The following is a 23,361-nucleotide window of genomic DNA, read 5'->3' as shown; positions in this document are numbered from 1 at the left end:
AACCTTGCCCATATCCCCATCTTGAACAGTACTTGGTGCCTCCAATTCCACAGCTTTCCTGAGACTGACATAGCTCTCTACCGATACAGCTCTCTACCCATACTCAGGTTCCCATTTTTCAATCATTGCTGAGTCATTGTTGCTTCTTCATTTTTACTTCCTTTAATTCCCAAATCTGTCAGTGTCTTTCATTCACTGTGATCTCTTTCATATCATCTTTGACTTCTTGAGTTTGCGTATTTTTTTCTTGTTCCCTATTACTTTAGAGAGGTGTCAGGAAAAAAATGTAGGTAAACCAAAGTGTTTGGTCTGATTAATTGAAGTCCAAGGGACTCCTTTAAGTAGAGACACGTGGTTCAATTCTCAGAACCCAAGCCCAAACTACCCAAATCTCCCAGAAGGTATAAAATTCTGTGTTCCATCTAAGGCCAAAGCTCACACAGTCACCCAAATATTTTCATTCTGGTATGCTTCTGGTTTGAGGGAATCCCAATGGTGTCTAAACTGAAAAATTATCCATCTCCAATATAAAACGTTTTGCAAACAACCTAAATCACCTAAATTAAAAAAGGGAAATTTTCATTTGAAAATTAAGAGTTTCTCCACAGTTAACCTGAACCAGCTTCCTTAGATTCCTCAAAATGGTATTAGTATATTACTTTCCTCCCTATTCTATATATGATTAGGTTCAGTGTTTCAAAAGAACAGACTCAAGTGTGGGTCACACCAACTTTTTTGAGCACTGGCTATATTCTTTAAAGTTAATACATCCAGCACATCATCTGATCCTTCTGTGAAGTAGATGGTGTATCAAATGAAGGTTAATGGAAAATTGAAGGAAGAATAAGGATATGATTTAATATCACTAAGGCCTTTGGCAAACCCTGCAGTACAGCTCACCTGGCCGGTTTTTTTGACCATGATGTTGTCACTATGTCTGTCACCAATCCCAAGGACATAAGAAGCTACACAGTAGCCAGCACAAGACAGGGTAAACTCCTCAATTGCTCGGTCCAGGTCATCCCTGAATAAGAGAAACAGTAGGAGTCACAAAGGTATTCAACTTTCAAATTTGTGGGGTGAGACCCAAACCATATCTGTTTCCTTTTCAATTTTAAGGAGAACTTACAACACATAGTTACCAAGACCACAGGGTGGATCAGCCAAGAAGCAGGGAAGTTAGGTAGCTTGAAAAACACTAGATATATGGGATCAATCAGCCATTCAGATTCCTGTGTCCCGGTGAGGCTTGTTTCAGTAAGGATGGAGGCAGGTTCATGTGCATAAAAGGGCAGGCTACTATGGTTTTGGTTGGATCACACTGGGCTTAGGAACATTTTTGTCACTTTTGACCTAAGACTAGAATTCCATGTTGAAGAGTTGAATATTGCAGTTTCAACTGAGTCACTGATATCAATTGGAAGTCAACAATATAGACTCTTTGGAGACAAGGCCACAAGATCAAATGTAGAAAATGATGCTCACATACAAGTTCTTGGACATTGCTAATGATAACATTTGAATCTCATTTTGAAGTCTTTAGCCAAAAATCATCATGGAGCTCTTTACTTCACTGTGAAATTTCTTTATTTCTTATATTAATGCTGGTGCAACACCATCACCATAAATAACGCATAACTAAGCACTGCATATTTTTAGAGTCTACAAACTCATTTACTTCTATCATATAATTAATCTACTAAAAACTTACTTAAGTTAATATATTCACATAATTATAGAAGCTGATGTGTTTAAACAAAAACTTAAATATGCAAACCTTAAAAGTCCTTAACTTCCAGGGCTGGGGATGTAGCTCAGTTGGTAGAGTGCTTGCCTTGCATGCACAAGGCCCTGAGTTCAATCCCCCACACCACACACACACACAATCCTTAATTTCCTAGGTTGTAACCTTATTGCAAAGCTTATAAAATTTGATCTAGATAAAGTAGAAATCAATAAGATATTAGGTCATTCTACTCTAACCTGAAATGAAGCAAATCTATAACACTAATTTTTCCTCTCAGACACCAATGATTTCTACTGGGAAAATAGTTATTTGTTTGGATGTTTTATAGAAAAATGATGATTAAATAGAATCAACTAACCCAGAATTATATTCCTTCAGCCAGTTGAGAAGGGCATCTTTGTTGAAAGCTGCTGCAGCAGCCACATTGCTACTATTCAGCTGAATGTCAGCAATTGTTTCAGAGGTGCTCACAACTTCAATGAGGCCAGAGCGATCTCCTGTTGCTAAACAGCCATAAGGCAGCATGCTGAAAGGAAAAAAAATGGGCATTAAAAAGTCTTAATTCCCTTAAAATAAAACATTAATTTGTTAAATTTTCCCTTGGACTTGAAACAATTATTACTATTGATACATTGCCATTACTCATTATGATGTTATTGCCATATGGAAAAATACCAACTCTATCTTTAGTTAGAGAATAAAATTCTTGGACAAGAGATAGAATGATTTACCAGAATTTTAAGGATCTAGCTAAATGTATCATTTATTTCATTATTATTTTGGTGAAATATTCTATTTGCTTGTGTAGATGAACACAAGCACATTAGATAAAGGAAAACTCCTTCATTTTTACTACTAATTTGGGGAAGGGAATCATTTTTTATGGAACAGTGATAGAAACTACACACCAGGCCAAGTACTATACATATTATCTTTGTTCAGGACAACTTTACCTTTTCAGCTGCTCGAACCCACAACCTTAAGGTCATCTTTGCCTCTTCTCTTTCTCTCATGACCAACATTTAATTTATCTGCCTTGAAAATGTATCCAGAGTCCAAAAACTTCCCTACTCCCACTTTCCTCTGCTAACACCCAAGTCCAAGTTAGCATTCATCTTTACCTCATTTATTGAAGTTTCCTAACTGGTCTGCCTGTGTACACATCATATAGTCTATTATTAATGCAATAGAACTGTGATTCATTTAAAATGTATGCATATGCTATCACTCCCCTGATCAAAATGTCTGTGATTGCTTTCCACCTTAGAGTGAAAGCCAACATGCTTGCCATGGCTTAAAAGCCTTCCTCAGGCTGGCCCCTGTCATCTCTTCTACTCCTCCCATTACTAACTATGTTCCTATCACATTGGCCTCAAACATATCAGGCACCTTATTCAGTTACTTCTACGCACGTGTTATTTTCTCTCCTGTAACATTTCTCCCCAAGACATCTACATGGCTTTCCCCTCAATTCTAGGAAGTCTTTCCTGAAACATCGACGTTTCAGTGAGAACTTCCTGGATCATCCTATTTAAAATGACAACACTGCCTCTGACCCAATATTCACTATCCCTTCCCTGCTTTATTCTCCTGTATACACTTCAACATTATCCAACATCCTGTACTTATTTATTTTACTTATTTGTCTATATTCACCATTAGGATGTAAGATTATCAGGCAGGGATGTCTTACTCTCTGCTGTTTCCTCAGTGCTTGAAAATGTGGCACAAAACAGATGCTTACTAAGTACTTGTGAATCAATAAACACATTTAATAACAAAATCTTTATAAGGCAAGTTCCCAATTTTACAAAGGAGGAATATAAGTAACCTGCCCCAAATCACACATTTAACTAATGTATAAGATTTGAGAGTTAAAACTGGGTCTGTGCAGCTGTAAAATTGTCTTTTTAAACCTAAACACAATCTCCAGAGTAACAGACTATTTCTGTATAAATAAAAATACATAGGGAGAATAATGTGAATCATGAACTGCTACATGTCTTACAATAACTGAACAGAGTGTTAAACCACAGCACCAACATGATGCCAACAGGTCTGCACACTGAGTTCTTATTTCCTGAATTGAAATTTTACCTCCCCTGCATGATTAGAAACTCCTTAAACTTTAACTGAAAAGAGGTGACTAAAAATGTAGAAAAGGCTGATAATTTGTCAGGGAAATTAGACTTGATGTTCTTATTAGGTAGACATGTAGAGCGGCTACCAATAAAGCACACTAAAAAATATTTTAGATTATCAATTAAAATAATTTTTCCAAGCTGAGAAGTAGCATTTTGCTATGATTTGTACTTATTTGATCCTTAGTAAAGATGAATTTTTTCTCAGATCTCTTTTGGCAATTTTTTTAAAAAATTTATTTTATTTTTTATATTGTAAACAAATGGGATACATGTTGTTTCTGTTTGTACATAGAGTAACAGCATACCATTTGTGTAATCATACATTTACATAGGGTAATGATGTTTGATTCATTGTTATTTTTTCCTTCCCCCTCACCCCTCCCACCCTTCTTTTCCCTCTATACAGTCTCTCCTTCCTCCATTCTTGCCCCCCTCCCACCCCCCTTTATTTGTCATCATCCGCTTATCAGCGAGATCATTCTTCCTTTGGTTTTTTGAGATTGGCTTATCTCACTTAGCATTATATTCTCCAATTTCATCCATTTGCCTGCAAATGCCATAATTTTATTATTCTTTATAGCTGAGTAATATTCCATGATATATATATACCACAGTTTCTTTATCCATTCATCAATTGAAGGACATCTAGGTTGGTTCCACAGTCACAGTCTGACTATTGTGAATTGAGCAGCTATGAACATTGATGTGGCTGTATCTCTGTAGTATGTGGATTTTAAGTCCTTTAGGTATAGGCCGAGGAGTGGGATAGCTGGGTCAAATGGTGGGTCCATTCCAAGTTTTCTAAGGAACCTCCACACTGCTTTCCAGAGTGGCTGCACTAATGTGCAGCCCCACCAGCAATGTATGAGTGTACCTTTTTCCCCACATCCTCTCCAACACCTATTGTTGATTGTGTTCTTGATAATCGCCATTCTAATTGGGGTGAGATGGAATCTTAGTGTAGTTTTGATTTGCATTTCTGTTATTACTAAAGATGGTGAACATTTTTTCATATGTTTGTTGATTGCTTGTAGATCTTCTGTGAAGCGTCTGTTCATATCCTTAGCCCATTTGTTGATTGGGTTGTTTGTATTCTTGGTGTAGAGTTCTTTGAGTTCTTTATATATTCTGGAAATTAGTGCTCTATCTGAATTATGAATGGCAAAGATATTCTCCCACTCTGTAGGCTCTCTCTTCACATTGCTGATAGTTTCCTTTGCTGAGAGAAAGCTATTTAGTTTGAATCTATCCCAGTTATTGATTCTTGCTTTTATTTCTTGTGCTATGGGAGTCCTGTTAAGGAAGTCTGATCCTAAGCCAACAAGTTGAAGATTTGGACCTACTTTTTCTTCTATAAGATACAGGGTCTCAGGTTTGATTTCAAGGTCTTTGATCCATTGTGAGTTGATTTTTGTGCAGGGTGAGAGATAGGGGTTTAGTTTCATTCTGTTGCATATGGATTTCCAGTTTTCCCAGCACCATTTGTTGAAGAGGCTATCTTTTCTCCATTGCATATTTTTGGCACCTTTGTCTAGTCTGAGAAAATTGTATTTATTTGGGTTTGTGTCCATGTCCTCTATTCTGTATCACTGATCTTCCTGTCTATTTTGGTGCCAATACCATGCCATTTTTGTTATCATTGCTTTGTAGTATAGTTGAAGTTCTGGTATTGCGATACCCCTGTTTCATTCTTCCTGCTAAGGATTGCTTTAGCTATTCTGGGTTTCTTATTCTTCCAGATGAATTTCATGATTTCTTGTTCTATTTCTGTAAGGTACATCATTGGGATTTTTAATGGAATTGCATTGAATCTGTATAGCAGTTTTGGTAGTATGGCCATTTTGATAATATTAATTCTTCCTATCCAAGAACATGGGAGATCTTTCCATCTTCTAAGGTCTTCCTCAATTTCTTTCTTCAATGTTTTGAAGTTTTCATTGTAGAGATCTTTTACTTCTTTGGTTAGATTGATTTCCAAGTTTTTTTTTTTTTTTTTGAGGCTATTGCAAATGGAGTTGTTTCCCTCATTTCCCTTTCAGCTGTTTCGTCGCTTGTGTATAAAAATGCTTTAGATTTATGTGTGTTGATTTTATAGCCTGCTATTTTGCTGAATTCATTGATAAGGTCTAGAAGTTTTCTGGAGGAGGTTTTTGGATCCTCTAAATATAGAATCATGTCATCAGCAAATAGCGACAGCTTAAGTTCCTCTTTTCCTATTCGTATCCCTTTAATTTCTTTAGTCTGCCTAATTGCTCTGGCTAGAGTTTCAAGGACAATGTTGAATAGAAATGGTGAAAGAGGACATTCCTGTCTTGTTCCTGTTTTTAAAGGGAATGGTTTCAGTTTTTCTCCATTAAGAATGATGCTGGCCATGGGCTTAGCATAATTAGCCTTTACAATGTTCAGGTGTGTTCCTACTATCCCTATTTTTTTCTAGTGTTTTGAGCATGAAGAAGTGTTGTATTTTGTCGAACGCTTTTTCTGTGTCAATCAAAATAACCATATGATTCATATCCTTAAGTCTATTGAAATGATGGATTACGTTTAGTGATTTACGATGTTAAACCGTCCTTGCATTCCAGGGATGAACCCCACTTGATCATGGCGCACAATTTTCTTAATATGTTTTTGGATACGGTTTGCCAATATTTTGTTAAGGATCTTTGCATCTATAATCATCAAGGATATTGGTCTAAAATTTTCTTTCCTTGATGTGTCTTTTCCTGGTTTGGGTATGAGGGTGATATTAGCTTCATAGAATGAGTTTGGTAGGGTACCCTCCTTTCCTATTTCCTGGAATACTTTGAGAAGTATTGGAATGAGTTCTTTGAAGGTCTTGTAGAACTCGGCAGAGAATCCATCTGGTCCTGGGCTTTTCTTGGATGGTAGATTTTTAATGGCTTCTTCTATTTCATTGCTTGATATTGATCTGTTTAAATTGTGTATGTCCTCCTGGTTCAGTTTGGGAGGAGCATATATCTCTAGAAATTTGTCAAAGTCTTCGGTAGTTTCTATTTTGTTGGAATACAGATTTTCGAAATAGCTTCTCATTATGTTCTGTATCTCAGTGGTGTCTGTTGTATTATTTCCTTTTTCATCATGTCTTTTGGCAATTTTAAGATTTTATTTTGTGAATTAGCTATTTACATCCTTTGCCTATTTATTAGAATTCTAAACATTTTTATTAGTGATTTATATGAATTTTATGTACACTAATTACTAATTATGTGTCAAACAATGTATCTGATGTCAGATGGTGATTCAGAAGTAAGCAATCCCTACTCTCGCTGAGCTTACAAAACACAAATACACAATGTGCATGTGATCTCTGTATGAGGGAGAAGTGCCAGGAAAACATGACAGGAGTTAAGAAGGATCTCCATGAAAAGGAAAGACAGGAAGGCAAGAGTGGAGTAAAGAGAGGACAGAGAAAATGTTCGAAAGAACACGTAGGGCGCCGCAGGCCATATAAAGACTTCTGTCACTCTCCTGAAAAGCTTCTGGACTTTATGCAAAAGGGGAAGGGGGAGAAAGAAGGAGGTATATGAGTACACTAGCATGTTAACGATCAGATAAAAGAGAGTTTCTAAAATTCCTTCCAAAGAAAAATTCAGTTATTTTATGCTTTAAAACTTTTAGCACTTTGCTAGTCTAGCAAAATAAGGCTGGGAGTCAAATTGTCAAATTACATGCTGGTAGACTTGATATACCAATGGATTGCTTTACACCTGCATTATTAATTCATTTCTCCTTAAAAAAAATTACCTCTCAATAAGAAAGGCAGCTTTGGAGCACTAATGTTTTAACTGACACCTTATCCTTATCATGACACAACACATGTAAAGTAAACACTGTCAGGTTAAAGTGCACTTTCATACTTTCCTGCATCTCCTCCCACCCCGACTTGCAGCAGAACAGGGCACAAGTCCAACAACTTCCTCTTCAAAAGCAGGCAATGATGAAAGCACTCAGTGCCTTGAGGATGGAACATTCACAACCGGAAGGAAAAAACATCCTTGTCAGAGAGACAGTTTGACAGAAGTCAAGCTGGGGACAAAATCTTGGAGCCCTGATCATCTTATCTAGGCCTCCTTTGCAATGAACCAAACTTCTTGTAAAGGCCACGACAGCACTTTCAGTAACATTTACCTTCCTTTCTCATAGTCTGACACAAGGAGCAATGTGTTACTTTTCAAATTAAAGTAAGAATTTAAAAATGAAATGAATTCTATAGCAGTGGGGATGGCAGATTCATATCCTTATTATAAATGGATAAGCATCAAGTCTTCTCTGGTCTTGACACACTGACTGAAGTTTTTTTTTTTTTTTTTTGCGGTACTGGGGATAGAACTCAGGGCCTTGTGCTTGCGAGGCAAGCACTCTATCAGCTGAGCTATCTCCCCAGCCCCTGACTGAAGTCTTGATTAGCTCAAGGCCTTTGAAGGGAGAAAGTGTAAATCCTTTACCTCATGCTTACATTATTTTCACATTCTTCCTTCACCCCTGTGAGACTGATCATTAAATACCTTATATGGAACTTCTGCATAGGTCTCTTAAAAGGGAAGTAAACTCCATTACTGCAACTGAGAAACTTGGACACAACTATAAAAAATTGATTTTATGTGTATCATAGGAAGGCAGGGATACAGAGCATTGTTAAATCTACCAAAGGCCAGAAGAATTTACATGTAGACAGTGTATCAGACTTCACAGAAAAGGTTATTTGTTGACCAAAGGATTGTTTCTTAGCCTTTTGGCTAAGATTAAGTGTTGACCAACATACTGGTAGCTTATAAATGTTGTAATTTGAAATGAAAAATAGCAAAAGACCATTATGAGACAGGAGAGTAAATTTTAAATGAGCAATATGGATTTTCATTTATGCAAACATGGCACTGTTACAAGTACTAAAATAGCAATGTGTAAAAGGTATTCAAAGATTTGGAATTGAACTTAAAAGAGTGTGTGCTACATGACCCAGTCTAACCTGAACAGCTGGCTAAAAGAAAAACAAACACAATACGAACACTGAAGCTCATATATTTATAGAAACAGTAAAAAAGTTTTGGTGAGAAAAGACATTAGTTTGAAAATGAACTAAAAAAGAAGTAAAGCCTTTCATATTTTTTTAAAAACATGGGGTCAAAGGACAAAAAGTCAGAAAAGATTGCACTAGACAGATAAGTTCCTTTTTCTTGTTAGACACACAATGTTTCCCATCAGACAGCCACTAAGTTTATTTCTGGCACTCCCACATGTGGCTGCCTCCCTTTATCTGAGGTCACAAAGAATTCATCTGATGCAAAATTTGCTTTACGTTTGGACAATTTGGATAAAACTGAAACTAAGAGAAAAGAGCTGGGTTGGAGTTTTCAATTAGGCTTATGGGACTAAGAAAGCCAGGATAAAGTCATTAGTTCAGTCTTTCACAACTCAACAAGACCGATCACATGGACATAATCTGCTATTAGCAGAGGGCATCATTGTGTAGGTTATGTGCTAACTGCAAAGAACAAATAAGTTACCAAGTCTAAGTGCAAAGTTTCTGTCCTTTTTGTGAACTCAATTAGCAAAAACATTTGCTTAGGGGTTTCTTTTCTATAGAAAGAATCAGTAAATTTATGCTGACATGCATCAGATAGTATTTAGGCACTGCAGACTAACTCTGCTATTTCAGCACAAAAGCAGCTACCAATAATAATGTAAACAAATGTTTATATGCCAATAACATTTTATTTACAAATAAAATTTCAGACCCTCTATTCAACACCCTTGTAGATGGTTTCTTAAATGAGTCATTCCTCTTACCTATGTATTATTGATCAAAAAATTCTTAACTATTCAGAGCTACTGATTTTGTTTTAAAACAATGCTATTAGAAATACCTCCTAATTTAAGGTCAAGAGTATATCACTTAAGGTAACCACAAGGTCCTTTCATATGTATTATGATCTCTCATCCTTATTCTAATCTCATTTGCAGTCCCATGAAGGGAAAAATAACTAGAGCAAACTGTTCTTTTCACCTTAAGAGAACTGGAAAAGTGTATTCTGAAAAGATCTAAAAACAGAAAACTCTTTTCCTTTTCAAAAAGTGGAAAACTAGCTATTTGGGGCACCATTATACTTTGATAAAGGGTTACTGGACATGTCTTACCACAATTTTTTCTCACTTAGATAGACTGGTAAAATAATAGAAAGACATTAAGCTTAGAGTGGACAGTCCTGGATTTGAATCTAGCTCTGCTACTTAATATTTTTGTAAACTTTGTTTTAAAATCTCTACTGCCTTAGAATTAATATTGTCAAAATGGTCATACTACCAAAGTGTTATACAGATTCAATCAATTCCTGTTAAAATCCCAATGACATTCTTCCTAGAAACAGAAAAATCAATCAAATGAAATTCATTTGGAAAAATAAGAGACCCAGAATAGCCAAGGCAATCCTTAGCAAGAAGAGTAAAGCAGGAGGTATCACACTCCCAGACCTTAAACTATACTACAGAGCAACAGTAACAAAACAGCATGGTATTGGCACCAAAATAGACATGTAGACCAATGGAACAAAATGGAAGACACAGACACAAACCCACATAAATACAGTTATCTCATACTAGACAAAGGTGCCAAAAATATCCATTGGAAAAAAGATAGCCTCTTCAACAAATGGTGCTGGGAAAACTGGAAATCCATATGTAAAGAAATAAAATTTAACCTCTCTCTTTCACCCTGCACAAAAATAAACTTAAAGTAGATCAAAACTTAGGTACTAGAACAGAGACCCTGAACTGAATAGAAGAAAAAGTAGGTACAAATCTCCATTATGTTGGCTTAGGACCCAACTTCCTTAACAAGACTCCTAGAGTAGAAGAAGTAAAATTAAGAATCAATAAATTGGATAGATTCAAACTAAAAAACTTCTTCTCAGCAAAGGAAACAATCAATAATGTGAAGAGAGAGCCTACAGAATGGGAAAAAAATCTTTATCACAACGTACCTCAGAGCACTAATCTCCAGGATATATAAAGAACTCAAAAAACTTAACACCAAAAACCCCCCAATAATCCAATCAATAAATGGGCTAAGGAATTGAACAGACACTTCACAGGAAAAAAACAACTGATCAATGAACATATGAAAAAATGTTCATGATCTCTTGCAATTAGAGAAATGCAAATCAAAACTGCTCTAAGATTTCATCTCACTCCAGTAAGAATGTCGATTAATCAATAATACAAATAATATTAAGTGTTGGTGAGGATGTGGGGAAAAAGGTACACTCACACATTGTTGGTGGAACTGCAGACTGGTGCAACCACTTTGGAAAGCAATATGGAGATTCCTAAGAAAACTTGGAATGGACCCACCATTTGACCCAGCTATCTCATTCTGCGGTTTATACCAAAAGGACTTAAAATCAGCATACTACAATGACACAGCCACATCAATGTTTATAGCAGCTCAATTCACAATAGCTAAACCATGGAACCAACCTAGAGCCTTCAATAGATGAATGGATAAAGAAATTGTGGTATACAAACACAATGGAATATTTCTCAGCCAAAAAGAAGAATAAAATTATGGTATTTGCAGGTAAATGGATAGAGTTAGAGAATATCATGCTAAGTGATATAAGCCAATTCCAAAAAACTAAAGGCCAAATGTTTTCTCTGGTAAGTGGATGCTGACACATAATGGAGGGTGAGTAAGGGAAGAATGGAGGAGTGTTGGATTGTGTGGAGGGGAGGGGGAGGGGAAATGAAAGATAGTGCACCAAGACAGACATCATTACCCTATGTACACGTGTGATTACATGAATGGTGTGACTCTACATCACGTACAACCGGAGAAATGAAAAGTTGTACTCCATTTGTGTACAATGAATCAAAATGCAGTCTACTGTCATGTATAACTAAAAAGAACAAACAATAAAAAAAAGTCTATTGCCTTAATTTTCTCATGTATTAAACAGAAATTACACAATCACAGTTTTAAAGTTTACATGACATTACATATATGAAGAATCTAATACAATGCCTGATTAAGTCAATAAACAGCAACTATTCCAAGTATTTTTTTAAAGGAATTTAAAAACCATAGTTTGAAATGTGATTCTTGATGTCCGTCCAAGCCTTACTGAAGTTCAAACCTACCTCTTCTTTCTGAAATCTCAGGTCATATCGTTTTAAAACTGAAGAGGTTAAATAAGAGAATGTATGTGAAAGCACATTGTAAAGTGCTATATTAAAGATTATAGGGGTGGGCTCATCAGTCGGCCACAGAGTGTGGCTGGCCGAGGTGGCAGCTGAACTCAGTTCCCCAAAAATTATAAACACAGGAAAACTCAAGACTTGGAAACCCACTAAAGTCAGTGATTTCAGCGATATGGCAAACTGGCCAATACCAGGAAAGTTAGTGAGTACTGGAAAAACCTTTTTGCAGTCTCAGAGTATCATGAGTCAAGGAAATAAGAAGCCACAAATTGGAAAAGAAAAAGAGGGTTGAAAAGAGGAGTAACAGTGAGAGCAAAGAAAACGGGGACATAAAATTAGATGGTCCTATTGAATATGTCCATGAGGAGGAGGCCAGGCCAGCAGTCAACAAGAGAGCTAATAAACACAAGTGGGTTCCACTACACTAAGAAAATGTGAGACCACAGAGTCAGCTCGCGGTGTCAACCTGAAGCAAATAAGTGAACCCGTGATAACAGAAGAAGCAACACATGAAGTTGGAAGTGAGACAGGGAAAAAAGAGATGATCAGGATGAAGTGTCCAGTGTGAGGAGTGAGGGAAGAAATATCTAAGGTTCCTTTAGAAGTCAAAGAAGAGAATCCGGAAGAGGATGAGGCAGAGGAAACCCTCAGGTGAAACTTTGATTATTCATATGGTTACCGAGAACATGGTGAAAGGATGTATCAGTCATTTCAAATAGAAATTAACACCAGTATGATGTATTACTATGATGACAGTATGGGTGTATAGGTGATAGTATCCTGGGGAAGAAACATTGCTTAAAGAGTATATTAAGCATCAAATTAAATATTGCTTCAGTATAGAAAACTTGGAATTTGACTTCTTTCTCTGGAGAAAGATTGATGAGCAAGGTTTCTTGCCTATTTCCCTGATTGCTGGATTTCACTGCGTTCAGATTCTCACCACAAACCTTAATCTCATTTTAGAGGACCTGAAGGACAGTACAGAAGTAGAAGTTTGAATGAGAAAATGAGGAAAAAGACAGAACCAGAAAGATGGCCAATCCCAGGCCCTCCTCCCAGAAGTGTGCCACAGACAGACTTCTCCCAGCTCATCAATTGTTCAGAGTTTGTGACACGTCAAGCCTTTTGCTAACATACAGGCATATGTACTTGTATCCAGATCAATAGAGCAGAGAAAGAGAGGACTACATGGCATTTCCCAGCTTGCCTGGCCCTTGGCTCTTGATCTGTCCTTTCCATGGTAAATGTTACATGACTCAGGGGTTACGATGTTTCACATGGACTGTAAGATTCATTAATGTGGATATTTAAGGGATAAGAAATTGAAGAAATAAACAAGGGTATTTGTTTCCATTATTGTTCAAAATGTATTTTTGATACATAAGTCCTACCTGTCAGAAAAGCATTAATGATGAACAGTTTCACAGAAATTTTTCTCATTATTTATCAGCCCTGTGCTTCTACTCCCGGCAAGCAACTTAGGCAAGTGTTTTAAAAGTTGAAGAAATGTGACATTGTTTGCTTGTTTTTTAAAGATATAATGGTTGATTTTAAAAGTTAGATTTATTTATTGCATAAACTTGGGTCCGAGATGACAAATTCGTAAGTTGGATAATACAGAAAATATGTTATCCACAGGATAGTTAATTTAGGTCAGTTACGTTGATGATGCCTATTAACCATTTATGCATTGTTAATAAAACTGTAAGAGTAAAATCATAAAAAAAATAAATATTATGAACAACAATTAATATAGTAGGAGGGAAGGAATCAACATGAAATTTAAGAAATTTTGCTGGAGTGGGCTGGGGAGATGGCTCAGTTGGTAGAGTGCTTGCCTCATAAGCACAAAGCCCTGGGTTCAATTCCCAGAACCACGAAAAAAAGAAATTTTGCTGGGAAGAAAACAAGAGACAAAAATAAATTCACTAGAAATCTCACCGAAGATCCAGACCAGCTTCTTTCCAGAGTAAATCCATCAAGCGCAGCATTTGGAGTGTTAACATATCTTGTCGCAAATCTAAGGGGAAAAATCTTGCTTAATTATAAATGCTTTCCATTTTATGCCTACTGCCTCATTAGTAGTAATGTTGGTTAGGTAATTCAGTCAGATTGAACTAAAATCATTAAAAAATGCTTTGCTTTTTTAAATTGAAATTTTAATGTTGACCACATTCACTGTATCAAACAGGTTCATGGATTAGCACATCCCTGTAACATTTCTAGTATTAAGTAAAAAAATTTTAAAATTGTTTAACACTTATAAACCTTATAAACTACTGTACTAATTGTATGGATACTATAAAACTGTGTTGAGCTGGGCACAGGGGTGTACACCTATAATCCCAGCAACTTGGGAAACTGAGGCAGGAGGATCAAAAGTTTGAGGTCAGCTGCAGCAACTCAGTGAGACCCTGTCTTAAAATAAAAAACAAAATACAAAAAAAAGGACTAGGGGTGTAGTCCTCAGTGTTAAAGTATCCCTGGATTCAGTCCCCAATATCCCTCCCCAAAACAAATAAAAGAACAACTGTTTGTGTCACGGTGCATTCATATTCTACTACATTGCTTTTAAAGCAGTATAGGAAGTTCTCATCAATCATGCAAGTAGTAACTGTATTATGGGCCCACAAAAGTAATAGTTATTACTATATATAATATTTATAATCATGTCCAAGGGTACTGTGTTACTATGTGAAAGTAATGACAAGTTTTTTGTTATTAATTATTTGTATGGTCAAGTGTGGCTAAATGTTTAGCAAAACACTTCAAGTTCTTTATAAAGAAGTTTTAAGTACATCTTATGATAAGTATGCTTGCTTATGTTATCTCATTTAATTCCCTTTAACAACTCTGACATAAAGATTCTATAATGGCATAGACATGAAGAACCTAAAGCTCAGTGAGTTTCACAGGACTTGCTTATAGTCTCACAATTATGAAGACATGACTGCCTTTGGTTGGTAAGATTCCTTCAGAAGCATTTTCTTTATCAAATCTCGGTCAGTCCTGTATTTTATTAAATTACAAAACTATAGTAGTAAAACCAATATTGCTATCACTGAAACAGGATGTGTGACTACATTATTGAAATATATCTCTTGTATTTTACAAAGTTTTTATCAAAGGAGTAGACAGATTTTGTATTTTGTAAGGGAAAAAAGGAGGCTCATTAGACAGTGAATGTAAATGAACTACAGAAGTCTTTTTCAAAGAAGGAAAAAGAAAAAAAAGGAATTTAGGACCTGCTGAGTCTGACTTTACAACCCATTGATAGCTACTTCTCAATTGCCAATTGTCATAAATTTACACACACCTTTCAAATAAAGCAAATTTAGCAATAAATGAAAAATTCTAAGCAACTTGGCACTGTAAAAACCTCTGTACTTACCATCGCCATTTTTAAAAATCACTCCAACTGAATCCTCACCAAATACCTTGTTGTTGTACACCAGCCACAAAGGCTTCATTTTGGAATCCATGTATTTGCACTTTTCAACACTGAAATCAAAGGGAAAATCAGCCCACTTCAGTGTAACAATATGACCAGACTATAATTTTGAGGGAAAATCACTTGCTTGTCCCCTTCAAGGTATGCAGAAGTCAGAGATAGGCAACTTTCAGTAAAAAAGGAACTTTAAGGCATATATTTGGCATATAACAACACTAGATGGGAAAGACTCAAATACCCAGGAGCTGCCCTTTTCACTGCTTCTGCTGAAAATTTCTCCTTAGATCCTTATATTTCCTTAACTTTATGTTCTAAAAAATTAGAACATATCACTGGATTAAGTTAAGAATATTATGAGATCATTCTTGATTTCTTAAAGAGGGATCAATTTTCAATACTATTATATAGAATATACAGTATTATTTTTCCATTATTACTTTTGTATGAATGAGAAAGTGAGAAATAAGTTTCCAAATTCATCCAAGATTTCATTTCAAAAAAGTAAATTACCAAATAATTTATTATGGCTTCCAAGATTTTGCACATATAAAACTTTTAACTCTTAGAAACCAGTAATATGGAAAATGAATTTAATTACATGCAATTGAAAGGAAATTAACTTGTATTAACTCTTATTAATCCCACAGGTAAACTGAGCTGGTAGGTACATACTCTACTGAATACAAGCACAGTCTGTGAGGACTTTTAATCTTTTCCTTAATTATATTCCACTTCCTGGGGCTTATAATTGGCCCTACTGCATCCACAAGGCAATGATTCAGAAATCCTTTCTGTACTGCAATCTTCATAGGAGACTCACTGCTCAAAATATAGGTGATCACTTACTAGAGTTCTGAGAGGATGACACATGGATTCAGAGGTGACTGCAGGTCAGAGAGGGCTTCCCGGTAAGCATTCTGTTTTAAACAAGTGTGCATAGCCTCCTTCCCTTTAGCTCTGTTTAGCTTCATTGCATTTAGTTTGATTAAACTATTTAAAGTTTTTAACTTATTGAGTGCTTCAACCTGAAAAATAAGTTTCCCCATACCCAAAATTCAATTGTGGTTAAAATAATATAATGTAATATCATGTGATCATATTAATCAATAACTCTCCCCCAACTCACAAACCATATTTGGTCATTTATATACAATAAAATAAAAAATTGATTTTTAGTACTTGTTTACTTAAGACATCATTTTAAAACATTTTGTAACTTTTTCTTAAATGAAATCTTATAAATTAGGGGAAAGTAAACAGGCATAGTCAGTGGGTATTTAAGAAGAAAAGCATGACCTGAAATGACTCACACTTTCACCAATAACAGAACTGAAAACACTTTCAATCTGAACCACTCCACATGGCCTACACCACAATGTAAGAGGAAAACCTATGTAGAAGTAATCCTGAGGTTTCTGATATTCAACATTAATATCCATTTCTTGTCATGCTCTTGTATGACAGCTTCTCAAAATACTCTCCTTCTATTAATGGGATAGATAGAATGGATTACTATGTATAAAGTATTTGTTGTCCAAGTCTAAGTTTCTAGTTTTCATAATGAGGAAACTCAAGCTATCAAAACTTGGGATATAGCTCAGTTGGTAGAGTGTTTGCCTTGCAAGCACAAGGCCCTGGGTTCAAATCCCCAGCACTGCAAAAAACAAAAACAAAAAACAAACAAACTTATGCAAGCATTACAAGATGGATCAACAATGGCCAACTCAATAAAAATCATGTTTAAAAGTCAACTTTACTGTTTAACCCATTTTGTCTCATTGTCCCAGATGTAGAAGACCTATATAAACTGAAATATAGTGTAGAATATAATTGTTTATAAGAATATAATTATATTAATTAATTAATATAAGCTCTAGATTGTGATTTCCAGTCTTCTTTAATGCACCCATGTAATTTTGTTGAAATATCTTCAGAATTAAAAACTTGGAATTTAATGGGTTAATAACAGGGTCTTTCATGTCATATTAAATTAATAGGAATAAAATAGCCTCAGTCAACCATAAATCAGAAAGTCTTTTATTTTATTTTATGAGCATACTGTTAAAAATGAAAAAAAATAATAAAAGCACTGAATAAAAACAATATATAAAAAACATAAAATATGAAGAAAACAAGCATAAAACAAGTGTAGTGGTGTGTGACTCTAATATCAGTGATTCAGGAGGTTAAGGCAGGACAATTGCAAATTCCAGTCTAGTCTCAGCAATTTAGCAAGACTTTGTCTTAAAAAATGGTTGGAGTAAGATGAGGTGGTGCACACCTATAATCCCAGGGGCTCAGGAGGCTGGGACAAGAGGATCACAGTTTCAAAACCAGTCTCATTAACCTAGTGAGGCCCTAAGCAACTTAGTGAGACCCTGTCTCAAAATAAAAATTAAAAAGGGCTGAAGCAGTAGATGTGGTTCAGTGATTAAGCACCCTGGGTTCAATCCCTGGTTTAAAAAAAAAAATGGGCTGGAGATGTAACTCTGTGGTAGAGCACCCCTGGATTCAATCCCCAGTATGAAAGGAACAAAGGGAGGAAGATAGGGAGATAGGGAAAGGGAGGAGGAGAGGAGGGAGAAAGAGGAAGGAAGGAAGAAGAAAACATAGTGGCTTGAAATCCATGAACAAGTTTTCATTTTTAAACTGGGCTTCCATGCAACAAAACCATTAAGACTATGTAGAAGGGTGAATTTAAGCATACACTTTCTAAAGTAGGGTGAGACCTTGTTCATAGGGAACTAAAAAGGTCCTATGTAGCATGATGATAAAATCAAGATGGTTAAAGATGGCCAAATTAGCCATCTGTCAAAAGCACAGACACTTCTCGATTATTTCAGGAGCTGTAAAAATACTGGTGATGAGGGTACCAGATGAAAACTGGGCTACTTGCAAAAAGGAAACTTTCTGACTTATTTCAAACTTGAATTTCTTCCACATTTGTACAGTTGGGAATTTTATGCCCCATCTCTAATTGTGTTGACATTCATTTCCTGAAACAGTATCCTGAATGGTCAAAGTCAAATATTTTAAGTGTTTCGACACATTATCTTTTTGCAGGTTTATAGCAATAACAAGAACTGCCATGTAAAGGGTATGTTCTTCCTTTTAAAATTTATCAATCAAGAAAAAAAAAATCTCTGCTGTTTATAAAAGTCAGGCTAAAGTTCCCAGAAAACCAAGAAAATGTGCATTGTAGTTTGATCAGTGAGGAAGACAATAGTTATATGATGAGGTCAAATTAGAAGGGACCAAGTGGAACCTTATAGGCTTTGGTGGAAATTTTTTAAGTATAATAAAAAATTATTGTAGATATTTAAAAAGGAAAATGACAACAGAATTTGCAATAAAAATCACTTTTCAGTTGCACAGAGAATGTGAGGAAGGAGATGCAAAAATGGGAATAAGAGGCCCAATTAGGAGTTTAATGAAGTCCTAATAAGAAGATAACTGACAGTAACCTGAACACAAAAGATACAGATGTGACATATATTAAAGAGATCTATAAAATTAAGGGGATTGATAATATCATCCCTATATTGTTGGGAAGAATAAATGGCCCTAATAAGTGATGAATAAATGTTAGCTATTATTCCCATCATCAATATGGGAATGGGATCAGAGATGGTTGTTTTAGCATCAAGAAAAGTTCTAAATATTAAAAACATCTAATGAATGTCATTAGAGTTTCTCTGTCAGTATAAATGACTTAGAAAAGTACAGTATAACTTAACTACTAAACAGATCTGATATAAAAATAGGGTAGAGCACCACAGAGGTATAGGAATGACTGAAAGATGAGGGATGAAATAAAAGCCCTTTAAGTGAGATAAACAGTTTAGAAGAGCTAACAAAGTAGGAGAGGCTTTGCTGCAAGGCAAAAATGACGCATAGAAAACAAAGTCTGGAAGAGACTTCAATACCATAGAAAATTTTAGGAAATGGATTGAATATACTGGGTTTGGAATATATCAGCAAGATGAAAGTACTCTGATATTTACTAGTCATGTACAGTTTGTGCTCTGATGCTTACCCCATCTCAAGAATAAGTATACAGGCAATAAGCCTTCAGGGTTCACTTTCAACTTGCACCCACAGACCTAGCCACACTGAAGTTACGAATTTTCCCAATACTTTCATCAGTACTGATGACACCTATGAATGCTCCTAAATTCTCTAAGAACTACAGACCCTTTCTTCTAGCCTTTCACAAAAGGACCTATGACCTTTTACCAAAGTAACTGTGCATTGGAAAAAAAAAATCAGACTTTTGACACTAGTGGACACTGAATTAATACTAATTCCAGGAGATTCAAAATGTCATTATGGTCCACCATAATGTTCAGGCATCAATGGAGTTGTAGCTCAGGACCATCTCACCATCTCACCACTGGCAAACCCATCCTGTTATCTCCCCAGCTTCTGAATGCATAATTGGAACAGACAGCTGGCAGAATTTCCACTTGTGGAGTAAGAACTGTTATGATTAAGAAAGGATAGGTGGGAGCCTTTAGAACTCACCTCTACTGAGGAAATAATAAATTAAAAGCAATGTTATAGAGAATGAAGAAATTAGTGCCACCATCAGGGACTTGGAAATAGTGGGATCCTAATTGGAATAAGATATATTCCATACTTATATAATTTTATTGAAGTAGAGTCTATTGTCATGTATAACTAAGAATAAAAAATAAATTTAAAAAAATTTTTTAAAAAGTTATGTTTCTAAGAAGAAAACTGAGAATACAAAGAACTTTAGCTTTATATAGCTAGGCAGACTTAAGTTTAAAATGATTCTATCATTTAATAGCTACCAGTCTTTAGGCAAGATCCTTAATCTTGTGAAGTCTGTTTCTCCGTCTGACAAGTGTGAAATCGTACTGGTAACCACCGTGGTCATTATTAAGAGAGTAAAATAACATGCTTAAAATACATGGTGTGGTTCTTAACATATGTAAGTATTTTAAAATACTTACAGTAATATTATTAGTAATATCTCAGGACTGCAAGAGATATGCAGGTATGTACACAGAGTTTGAAAAAGCAACCTGAGGATTCTGAATTATAGAAAATATAATACCGATAGACTTGTGTCTCAAAATATCTGAATCCATAAGATGTGACAAAGTTCATGAATCACACTTTACCTAGTGGAAAGTTATGCAGGAAAAAAGGTCTAAAGATCTCACAGTTGCCCTCTCTGTCTTCTTTGCACTGGGAGCAGCTCTCTTGCCATGGTCCCTCACCCTCTGAAAATGTATGCCTGCTCCAAGTTCCTCTCCACCCACTCCTTGGTCAGGAGCACCTCTCAGCTGCTGAGCCGACCAGAGACACTGACATATGAGAGCTTCAGCAGCTTGGCAGTCCCATGTCCCCTGACCTCACTTATCCCTAGCCGCAGCCTCCAAACCAGCACCATTTCAAGACACATCGACACAGCAGCCAAGTTCACTGGGACGGAGGTTGCCATAGTTCAGGTGGCTGGCTCTGGGGCTGGGATTGGGACTGTATTTGGAAGCTTTATCATTGGTTATGCCAGAACCCCTCTCTGAAGTAACAGCTCTTCTTCTATTCTATTCTGGGCTTTGCTCTCTCAGAGATCATGGGGCTCTTTTGCCTGATGGTGGCCTTTCTCATCCTCTTTGCCACATGAAGGAGCAGTCTCCGCCTCGCATTCTTTCTCCTGTATCTTGTCTGCCCTGTATGTCCCTTTTCCTATACCTCCCCAGTCAGGCTGGGGAAAGTGGTTGGCTCAGGGTTTGACAGAGGGAAGACAAATGAATACTGTATTAATCAAAAAAAACAAAAAACAAAAAACAAAAAAAAAAAAACTCACAGTCTCTTTTACCATCACCATCATACCCCTTGTTAAACAGATCTAAATAGGAATATTCTATTAAAATTTAAGGAATGCTATTAATATAGAAAATATGAGGATATCAAAGACAGAGTTGAATTCAACGCACATTGACATAATTCAGAATAAGATGCAAAATCATTTGCAGGAATGCCTGTCAAATTAGTCAAGGAATAGGAAATAACTTCTCTTGAACTGGCTGTAAGACAGACTTGAAGATAATTTAAAACATTTGTGCTATCAAAATGATTGAAAATTGGGTACACTTAATTGGGGGGGAGTGGGATAGGGACAAACTAAATCATATTATTTTTTATTCTAGGTGGCCTATGATTTTACTCCCCTCTTCCACTTCCCAATGGAAAAATTTCCCTAAGTTTACATTAAATTCATTTAAAAATTTATAAAATTTGCTACCCAGAAAAAAAAAAAAATATGAGGAATTCCAGCTAATTATGTTGCATTTAGCATTTGGTTAATGTTTTTCTGCCAAGTTTGTGAAAACTTCATATCATAACTTAAATTTTCATGAAAGAATGTATTAACCAGCCGGGGAAGGTGGTTCACACCTGTAATCCCAGCAGCTTGGGAGGCTGAGGCAGGAAGATCAAAGCTAGCCTCAGCAAAAGCAAGGCACTAAGCAACTCAGTGAGACCCTGTCTCTAAATTAAATATGAAAAAGGGTGGGGATGTGGTTCAGTGGTAAAGTGCCCTAAATTTAGTCCCTGGTACCACCCCTCTCCCCACAAAAAAGAATGTATTAATTGGATTAAGTTACTGAGATTTCTATGAAATAATGTGATGGGAGAAAATGCGCTAGATAGATACTGGTGTGACTCAGTACCACATACAGACAGAGGAATGAGAAGTTATGCTCCATTTGTGTACAATGTGTCAAAATGCATCCTACTGGCATGTCTAACCAATTAGAAAAAAATTTTAAAAATTAAAAAGAAAAGGAAATGCACTAGATAAAATATACCAAACATTATGTACCAAATGTAATAAATATTAAAACACAATTGATACCTGCTTGGAAAGCACTTTCATGTGGCCTACACTTCCTCGACAATATGCTTCAAGGATCACACCAAACTGTACCGAGACAGCAGGAATGTGCACCTCTGACCTAAAGAAAAGTTAATATTCAAATGATTTATCAAACACTTCAAGTGACCAAATAAAAATATTGACTTCTCTATTCTCCTGTGAATAGATGCCAACCATAGAAAAGAATTAATCATCTCATGCACAATTATTAGCGAGATGGTCAACTTTCCTATTTCTTAAACTTTATTCCAAGAAATCTAAAATTTTCACATCTTACCTGATTTACTTTTTGAAGGGGAAAGGTAGTCCTACCAATTTAGAGACAATTAAGCTGAAACAGAGATCTATGAAATTTGACTGTCATCATACAAACTGACTAAAGTCTGAATTAGTTCTCTTCATTTTCTTCCCTCACTTAAAGAATACCATGTATATTTGAAAAAAGGAATACTTAATTTTCTCACTCCCCAAGTGGTTTAAAAACAAGACTGAATTGGCTGAGAAAAGATAAGTTTTTAAAAAAATCTATCAATAAGAATACCAATATTCAGAAACAAACCCTTAAAATTAATAATACAATATTATAGAGGTCATAGTATTTTCTTTAAGAAGCTTAGCCAAAAGGAAGAAAGGTATCTTTTTTATTTTTTCCTCTGATAAGCTAAAGTTTAATAGTCTGAAGTTCAGATAAAAAAACCCAATATATCTGAGTATAGAATCAGAAATGAAGAAATCTACAATTTTTCTAGGAAACAAAAAAGCAACTTTAGTTATCATTCCTGATTTTAGTCTTAGATGAGTTTGGTGAAATAAGGCTCACGTACTTCTGAAATGACTGAGTTAATGAAGAAACTGAAATTAAAAATCGTTATTGTTACAGTAATTTTATCTT

The 23,361-nt window shown here is 35.7% G+C and overlaps 1 protein-coding gene and 2 pseudogenes across 4 annotated transcripts in view; 2 read left to right on the top strand and 1 right to left on the bottom strand.

Moving 5' to 3' along the window:
• Positions 1 to 23,361, bottom strand: part of Pik3cb (phosphatidylinositol-4,5-bisphosphate 3-kinase catalytic subunit beta) — a 135,251-nt gene that overhangs the window by 12,274 nt on the left and 99,616 nt on the right. For all 4 annotated transcript variants that reach the window (XM_047564808.1, XM_047564810.1, XM_047564807.1 and 1 more), the window contains 6 exons: positions 22,449 to 22,548; positions 16,406 to 16,584; positions 15,500 to 15,609; positions 14,050 to 14,128; positions 2,106 to 2,273; positions 901 to 1,024 (listed from right to left, as the gene is read on the bottom strand). In XM_047564808.1, the coding sequence (XP_047420764.1) occupies positions 901 to 1,024; positions 2,106 to 2,273; positions 14,050 to 14,128; positions 15,500 to 15,609; positions 16,406 to 16,584; positions 22,449 to 22,548 (760 nt within the window). The remainder of the gene's footprint in view (positions 1 to 900; positions 1,025 to 2,105; positions 2,274 to 14,049; positions 14,129 to 15,499; positions 15,610 to 16,405; positions 16,585 to 22,448; positions 22,549 to 23,361) is intronic.
• LOC124992744 (la-related protein 1B-like) lies at positions 12,203 to 13,333 on the top strand (annotated as a pseudogene).
• On the top strand, positions 20,818 to 21,215 carry LOC124992743 (ATP synthase F(0) complex subunit C2, mitochondrial-like; annotated as a pseudogene).

Source organism: Sciurus carolinensis, chromosome 9 (assembly GCF_902686445.1).
Source record: "Sciurus carolinensis chromosome 9, mSciCar1.2, whole genome shotgun sequence".
Classification (NCBI taxonomy): Eukaryota; Metazoa; Chordata; class Mammalia; order Rodentia; family Sciuridae; genus Sciurus; species Sciurus carolinensis.
Note: the sequence above shows the minus strand (reverse complement) of the source record. Positions and strands in the feature narration are given on the sequence as shown.